At 45.0% G+C, this 8513-nt stretch overlaps 1 protein-coding gene across 2 annotated transcripts in view; it reads left to right on the top strand.

Moving 5' to 3' along the window:
- naalad2 (N-acetylated alpha-linked acidic dipeptidase 2) overlaps nt 1–7849 on the top strand; it is a 23843-nt gene extending 15994 nt beyond the window's left edge. For both annotated transcript variants that reach the window (XM_064985294.1, XM_064985293.1), the window contains 11 exons: nt 1374–1459; nt 1723–1842; nt 3035–3117; nt 3229–3292; nt 3384–3451; nt 6223–6314; nt 6527–6617; nt 6807–7071; nt 7153–7234; nt 7315–7407; nt 7499–7849. In XM_064985294.1, the coding sequence (XP_064841366.1) occupies nt 1374–1459; nt 1723–1842; nt 3035–3117; nt 3229–3292; nt 3384–3451; nt 6223–6314; nt 6527–6617; nt 6807–7071; nt 7153–7234; nt 7315–7407; nt 7499–7688 (1234 nt within the window). In that variant the 3' untranslated portion in view covers nt 7689–7849. The remainder of the gene's footprint in view (nt 1–1373; nt 1460–1722; nt 1843–3034; nt 3118–3228; nt 3293–3383; nt 3452–6222; nt 6315–6526; nt 6618–6806; nt 7072–7152; nt 7235–7314; nt 7408–7498) is intronic.
- The last annotated feature ends 664 nt before the right edge of the window (nt 7850–8513 follow it).

Genomic DNA, 8513 nt, shown 5'->3' on the forward strand with positions numbered 1-8513 from the left:
CTGTCTCTGTCTCCTCTCTGTCTCTGTCTCCTCTCTGTCTCTGTTTCCTTGCTGTTTCTGTCTCCTCTCTGTCTCTGTCTCTGTCTCCTCTCTGTCTCTGTCTCCTCTCTGTCTCCTCTCTGTCTCCTCTCTGTCTCTGTCTCCTCTCTGTCTCTGTCTCCTCTCTGTCTCTGTTTCCTTGCTGTTTCTGTCTCCTCTCTGTCTCTGTCTCTGTCTCTGTCTCCTCTCTGTCTCCTCTCTGTCTCTGTCTCCTCTCTGTCTCCTCTCTGTCTCCTCTCTGTCTCCTCTCTGTCTCTGTCTCCTCTCTGTCTCCTCGCTGTCTCTGACTCCTCTCTGTCTCCTCGCTGTCTCCTCTCTGTCTCTGTCTCCTCTCTGTCTCTGTCTCCTCTCTGTCTCTGTCTCCTCTCTGTTTCTGTCTCCTCTCTGTCTCCTCTCTGTCTCTGTCTCCTCTCTGTCTCTGTCTCTGTCTCCTCTCTGTCTCCTCTCTTTCTCTGTTTCCTTGCTGTTTCTGTCTCCTCTCTGTCTCTGTCTCTGTTTCTGTCTCCTCTCTGTCTCTTCTCTGTCTCTGTCTCCTCTCTGTCTCTGTCTCCTCTCTGTCTCTGTTTCCTTGCTGTTTCTGTCTCCTCTCTGTCTCTGTCTCTGTCTCCTCTCTGTCTCTGTCTCCTCTCTGTCTCCTCTCTGTCTCCTCTCTGTCTCTGTCTCCTCTCTGTCTCTGTCTCCTCTCTGTCTCTGTTTCCTTGCTGTTTCTGTCTCCTCTCTGTCTCTGTCTCTGTCTCCTCTCTGTCTCCTCTCTGTCTCTGTCTCCTCTCTGTCTCCTCTCTGTCTCCTCTCTGTCTCCTCTCTGTCTCTGTCTCCTCTCTGTCTCCTCGCTGTCTCTGACTCCTCTCTGTCTCCTCGCTGTCTCCTCTCTGTCTCTGTCTCCTCTCTGTCTCCTCTCTGTCTCTGTCTCCTCTCTGTCTCCTCTCTGTCTCCTCTCTGTCTCTGTCTCCTCTGTCTCCTCTCTGTCTCCTCTCTGTCTCCTCTCTGTCTCTGTCTCTGTCTCCTCTCTGTCTCTGTCTCCTCTCTGTCTCCTCTCTGTCTCTGTCTCCTCGCTGTCTCTGACTCCTCTCTGTCTCCTCGCTGTCTCCTCGCTGTCTCCTCTCTGTCTCCTCTCTGTCTCTGTCTCCTCTCTGTCTCCTCTCTGTCTCTGTCTCCTCTCTGTCTCTGTCTCCTCTCTGTCTCCTCTCTGTCTCTGTCTCCTCTCTGTCTCTGTCTCCTCTCTGTCTCTGTCTCCCCTCTGTCTCCTCTCTGTCTTTGACTCCTCTCTGTCTCCTCTCTGTCTCTGTCTCCTCTCTGTCTCCTCTCTGTCTCTGACTCCTCTCTGTGGTTCTCAGGAAGGTGCGTATGAACATCCACACCAACAACCAGGTGACCCGGATATACAACGTCATCGGGAGGTTACGAGGGGCCGTGGAGCCAGGTACCACTTCCCACAGCCTTCTCTGAATGTTCTAGTAAGGGCCTGTTGACCGCGTTTATGGAAGCCAGGGGACAGGACGTTGGGAGACAGTTCAGAGCTGGCTGTACACAGTCTGGAGCTTCCTCTACACAACTCAACACCAACAACTATCATCACTGTTTTGTTTCAAATACCTGGCACAACACTTGATTCACAACAGAATTAGGATCACTGTAGATGGTGATTGTGACCCCTCTCCCCCCTCCTCTGTCCGTTGTTGGCAGACCGCTATGTGATCCTGGGGGGCCACCGGGATGCCTGGGTGTTCGGTGGGATCGACCCGGTAACGGGAGCTGCCGTGGTGCACGAGAGTGTAAGGAGCGCTGGGAAACTGCTCAGAAAAGGTGTGTGTGTGGGGGGGGGGTCAGATTAACACACACATGCATTTAAAAACACACACACACACAGACCACTATGTACTGAGACACGTCTTTATGACGACAGCTGCATCATAAAAACATAAAACAGCAGACACAGGTGTAATCTGCTTGCAAAACTCTGTATGAATGACTGGTCCCATGCTGTAGCAGTCTGGAGTAGTTATCTGTATTGTTCTAGAATGTTCCCATACTGTAGCAGTCTGGAGTAGTTCTCTGTATTGTTCTAGAATGTTCCCATACTGTAGCAGTCTGGAGTAGTTCTCTGTATTGTTCTAGAATGTTCCCATACTGTAGCAGTCTGGAGTAGTTTTCTGTATTGTTCTAGAATGTTCCCATGCTGTAGCAGTCTGGAGTAGTTCTCTGTATTGTTCTAGAATGTTCCCATACTGTAGCAGTCTGGAGTAGTTCTCTGTATTGTTCTAGAATGTTCCCATACTATAGCAGTCTGGAGTAATTCTCTGTATTGTTCCAGAATATTCCCATACTGTAGCAGCCTGGAATAGTTCTCTGTATTGTTCTAGAATGTTCCCATACTATAGCAGTCTGGAGTAGTTCTCTGTATTGTTCTAGAATGTTCCCATACTGTAGCAGTCTGGAGTAGTTCTCTGTATTGTTCTAGAATGTTCCCATACTATAGCAGTCTGGAGTAGTTCTCTGTATTGTTCTAGAATATTCCCATACTGTAGCAGCCTGGAATAGTTCTCTGTATTGTTCTAGAATGTTCCCATACTATAGCAGTCTGGAGTAGTTCTCTGTATTGTTCTAGAATGTTCCCATACTGTAGCAGTCTGGAATAGTTCTCTGTTTTGTTCTAGAATGTTCCCATACTGTAGCAGTCTGGAATAGTTATCTGTATTGTTCTAGAATGTTATCATATTGTAGCAGTCTGGAGTAGTTCTCTGTATTGTTCTAGAATGTGCTCATGCTGTAGCAGTCTGGAATAGTTCTCTGTATTGTTCTAGAATGTTCCCATACTGTAGCAGTCTGGAATAGTTCTCTGTATTGTTCTAGAATGTTCTGTCAGGCCTGTTTCCTCATATTATATTTGACTCTGAGAAGTGCTGTATATTTTATAGGTTCAATGCATTTTGCCAAGTGTGTGTTTTCTCTGGACTTTGTGCATGTGTGTGTGTGTGTGCGTGTGTGTTCACTATAGGCTGGAGGCCCAGGAGGTCCATAGTATTTGCCAGTTGGGATGCAGAGGAGTTTGGACTGCTGGGATCAACAGAGTGGGCTGAGGTACGACACACATTATGTGAGGTTGTGGTGAAACGTGTACTGTAGTGCTCTGTTGACAGAGATGACTAAACTCTAATCTACATGTCTGTCCTGTCTCTTTCTCCTTGACAGGAAAACGCCAAAGTGCTGCAGGAGAGAGCAGTGGCTTACATCAATGCAGACTCAGCAATAGAGGGTGAGTTTGTGTGTGCGTTGGGGGGGGTTGTGTGGGTTGTCACATGTGAAAATGACACTCGGGTGAGTGTGTATTTCTTTGTGTGTTGCAGGTATGTACACATTGAGGATAGACTGCACCCCCTCTCTCCACACCTTAGTGTACGACATCACCAAACAGGTAAACTTGAATCAGCTGTCTATCAACTGTCTATTTCAGGATTACACTGTGGCGCGTTGCTTTCCAGGAAGTAGTGTTGTAGTTTTTGAACTTTTGAACAATTTTTGAATGGTATTCGATGGGCAAAAACATAACGAATGGTTTTTGGCGCACAAACTTCATAAAAGGCATCTGGCAGAAGTAAAATTCATCCACAAACGCAAATGTAATTTTATATTGTGGTGGAAATTCTACCTTTAACTAATAAAATCACTTCATACATACTTCCTCTAACAGTAGCTCAACGGTTCCCCCAAGTTGGGCAAGCAAGCGCCTTTGACTGTCGGCCCAGATGATGTATGGTTGTACTGGGGTCACACACACAGAGAACATGAGTCTTTGGCCCAGAAACAGGCTCCAAACAGAACAAGAGATCTGTTACTGGTGCACATGATATAACCTTTACTCTGTCTCCGATCAAGAGGAACCAGTCCGTTTCTGTCAATTCTTGGCTGAGTGGCCAGACATCCTGGGGTCATTCTACACACTCAAACAGTCAGGACAAGCCTCTATTAATGAGCACACACACTTCTCTATCTTCTGTCTGTAGTTGTTTCTTTGCAGCGATTTGACAATGATTGTCTGATTCACGCAGTCTCCTCTGAACAGTTGATTTTGAGATGTGTCTGTTACTTGAACTCTGTGAAGCATTTATTTGGGCTGCAATTTCTGAGGCTGGTAACTCTAATGAACTTATCCTCTGCAGCAGAGGGAACTCTGGGTCTTCCTTTTTGTGGCGGTCCTCATGAGAGGCAGTTTCATCATAGCGCTTGATGGTTTTTGCGACTGCACTTGAAGATTGAAAGTTCTTGAGATTTTCTGAAATGACTGACCTTCATGTTTTAAAGTAATGATGGACTGTAGTTTCTCTTTGATTATTTGAGCTATTCTTGCCATAATATGGACTTGGTATTTTACCAAATTGGGTTATCTTCTGTATACCACCCCTACCTTGTCACAACACATCTGGTTGGCTCAAACACATTACGAAGGAAAGAAATTCCACAAATGAACTTTTAACAAGGCACACCTGTTAAATTGAAATGCATTCCAGGTGACTACTACATGAAGCTGGTTGAGAGAATGCCAAGAGTGTGCAAAGCTGTCATCAAGGCAAATGGTGGCTACTTTGAAGAATCTCAAATATATTTTGATTTGTTTAACACTTTATTGGTTACTACATGATTCCATTTGTGTTATTTCATAGATTTGATGTCTTCACTATTATTCTACAATGTAGAAAGGTTTTTTTAAATAAAGAAAAACACTTGATTGAGTAGGTGTGTCCAAACTTGACTGGTACTGTAAATCATGAATTTGATCAAGCCCATTCAAAAGACTAGGGGACATGATACAGAAGTAAACAGAAGAGGTGTTTACTTTCACAGGGTGTAGACTAGAGGTCGACCGATTAATCGGAATGGCCGCTTAATTAGGGCCGATTTCATAACAATCGGAAATCCGTTTTTTTGTTTTGTTATTTAACCTTTATTTAATTAGGTAAGTCAGTTAAGAACACATTCTTATTTTTAATGGCGGCCTAGGAGAGGTGGGTTAACTGCCTCGTTCAGGGGCAGAAAGACAGATTTTCACCTTGTCAGCTCGGGGGATCCAGTCTTGCAACCGTACAGTTAACTAGTCCAACGCAATAACGACCTGCCTCTCTCTCGTTGTACTCCACAAGGAGACTGCCTGCTACGCAAATGCAGTAAGCCAAGATAAGTTGCCAGCTAGCATTAAACTTATCTTATAAAAAAACAATCATAATCATAATCACTAGTTAACTACACATGGTTGATGATATTACTAGATATTATCTAGCGTGTCCTGTGTTGCATATAATCTGACTGAGCATACAAGTATCTAAGTATCTGACTGAGCGGTGGTAGGCAGAAGCAGGCACGTAAACATTCATTCAAACAGCACTTTCGTGCGTTTTGCCAGCAGCTCTTCGTTGTGCGTCAAGCATTGCGCTGTTTATGACTTCAAACCTAACAACTCCCGAGATGAGGCTGGTGTGACCGAAGTGAAATGGCTGGCTAGTTAGCGCTCACTAATAGCGTTTCAAACTTCACTTGCTCTGAGCCTTGGGGTGGTTGTTTCCCTTGCTCTGCATGGGTAACGCTGCTTCGACGTGGTGGCTGTTGTCGATGTGTTGCTGGTTCGAGCCCAGGGAGGAGCCAGCGAGGAGAGGAACGGAAGCTATACTGTTACACTGGCAATACTAAAGTGCTTATAAGAACATCCAATAGTCAAAGGTTAATGAAATACAAATGGTAGAGAGGGAAATAGTCCCATAATAACTACAACCTAAAACTTATTACCTGGGAATATTGAAACCCATGTTAAAAGGAACCACCAGCTTTCATATGTTCTCATGTTCTGAGCAAGGAACTGAAATGTTAGCTTTCTTACATGGCACATATTGCACTTTCACTTTCTTCTCCAACACTTTGTTTTTGCATTATTTAAACCAAATTGAACATGTTTCATTATCTACTTGAGGCTAAATTGATTTTATTGATGTATTATATTAAGTTAAAATAAGTGTTAATTCAGTATTGTTGTAATTGTCATTATTACAAATACATTTTTGTATTTATTTTTAAATCGGCCGATTAATCGGTATCGGCTTTTTTGGTCCTCCAATAATTGGTATTAGTATCGGCCGACCTCTTGTGTAGACCGACATAGTCCCAGACTATAACTGAAACACCAATACCTCTCTGTAGGTGTCCAGTCCAGAGGAGGGAGAGGAGGGGTTGTCTCTGTATGAGAGCTGGCACAAGCGCGACAACTGGACAGATGACCGCGATGCACCCCGGTCAGACCCATTACCGACCACAATAGACTAATCACTCTGATCACATGCACTTTTACTGATTGATTTTATTTACATTTTAGATTTTGGTCATTTAGCAGATGCTCTTATCCGGACTGACTAATTTGGTGTATAATTTGTATTTATTTATGAACCAACCCTTGTGGGTTTCTCTCCCTCCCTCCCTCCCTCCCTCCCTCCCTCCCTCCCTCTAGGATCAGTAAGCTGGGTTCAGGCAGTGACTTTGAGGCATATTTTATCCGACTGGGCATCGCAGCAGGCAGGGCCCGATACACCAAGAACAGGGTGAGAGGGACATTGTTCTGGAGGGCGGACGGGTGAACCTGGAGACAGGAGCACATTGCAGATGTCCTTTTGATGCAATACAATAGCCCACCACCACCACTATGGGGGTCATCATTGGGCATTTAAAGTAGGAAAAACCATTCATGTTTTTTCATGCAAACAAACCGGTGTGTGTATTCTACTTTGTAGAAGACAGAGCGGTACAGCAGCTACCCAGTGTATCACAGTGTGTATGAGACCTTTGAGTTGGTGGAGAGGTTCTACGACCCTTCCTTCCGGAAGCTCAGAGCTGTAGCTCAGGTCAGGGGAGGCCTCATCTTCCTATTGGCTGATTCCCAGCTCCTCCCCCTGGATGCCAGTCAATACGCTGGCTCTCTGACAAAGTACGCCCACACCATCGCTCAGCTGGGACAAAAACACCCAGATGCTCTTGTGAAATACGGGGTGTCATTTGGTAAGAGAAAACACGTTTACATACAAAGACACTCATTCTGAATCCCCCATCACCTACAAAGTCTCATTTGTTTTTGTCCAGATTCTCTGTTCTCTGCGGTGGAGAACTTCACTGTGGCTGCTCGGGACTTCCATGAGCGTCTCACCACTCTGGACAGGACAGAGTAAGAGAAAGCGTGTGTGTGTGTGTCATGTTTATTGTTGTGGAAGTGTGTTAACAGGTGTGTTCCCCCTACTCTCTCAGCCCTATACAGATACGTATGGTCAATGACCAGCTAATGTACCTGGAGAGAGCCTTCGTGGACCCGCTAGGTTTACCTGGCCGACCATTCTACAGGTGAGAGCCAGCTACAGCACATACTCAGTGCTGTGTAATGTCTTCATGATCAGTTTAGAATCCGATTTTATTTTCTCTTCCCTCTCTTCAGACATGTGATCTTTGCTCCCAGCAGTCATAATAAATATGCTGGCGAGTCCTTCCCTGGCATTTATGATGCGCTGTTCGACATCGAGCGTACAGCCAATCCCAAACAGGCGTGGGATGAAGTGAGGCGACAGATCAGCATCGCTGCGTTTACCGTCCAAGCTGCCGCCATGACACTCACACCTCCTGCCTAAAAAAAAAGATCTCACACACACAGCAACTGAGAAAGACACACCAGCCCTGCCTTACACTCCATGCTTGCTCTGAGCCAGTAGTCTGAAGCCACATCCTCTGCTATCGGGCTGCTTTTAGTAAAACTGCACCATTTTGAAAATAAAAACAGACTTTTAATGAAGTGATGGTTTGTGAACTTCATCCCTCTGATATAAAGATAGCCCATCCTGAGCAGTGTAATTACAATGTAGGTGCAGAGTTTCATTACGTTGTGTGATAGCAAAGAGTGAAACTAAATCACAGATTTAACAACCCAAAACAAAGACAGTTAATGCACGACCATGATGAATGCTGAGGTAAGAACATCATTTGACCAGTTAAATTCGCTGAAAGGCAGCTGATATCAATAAAATGCCACACAGTCTCAAATGCACTTAACAAAGAAGAGGACTGATCCGTGTGTGTGTGTGTGTGTGTGTGTGGTCGAGAACTGCTGACATTCTGACTCGCTGTACATAATTACTCAGTTACAGATCCCGATCCATTAGTTACAGATCCCGATCCATTAGTTACAGATCCCGATCCATTAGTTACAGATCCCGATCCATTAGTTACAGATCCCGATCCATTAGTTACAGATCCCGATCCATTAGTTACAGATCCAGATCCATTAGTTACAGATCCAGATCCATTAGTTACAGATCCCGATCCATTAGTTACAGATCCCGATCCATTAGTTACAGATCCCGATCCATTAGTTACAGATCCAGATGATGGTTTCTATGGTGATAGCTGCCTGGATCTCTTTTCAGTGAGAAGATAGAGGTAGTAGGAAGACCTGATGG

The sequence above is a fragment of the Oncorhynchus masou genome, chromosome 13 (assembly GCF_036934945.1).
Source record: "Oncorhynchus masou masou isolate Uvic2021 chromosome 13, UVic_Omas_1.1, whole genome shotgun sequence".
Classification (NCBI taxonomy): domain Eukaryota; kingdom Metazoa; phylum Chordata; class Actinopteri; order Salmoniformes; family Salmonidae; genus Oncorhynchus; species Oncorhynchus masou.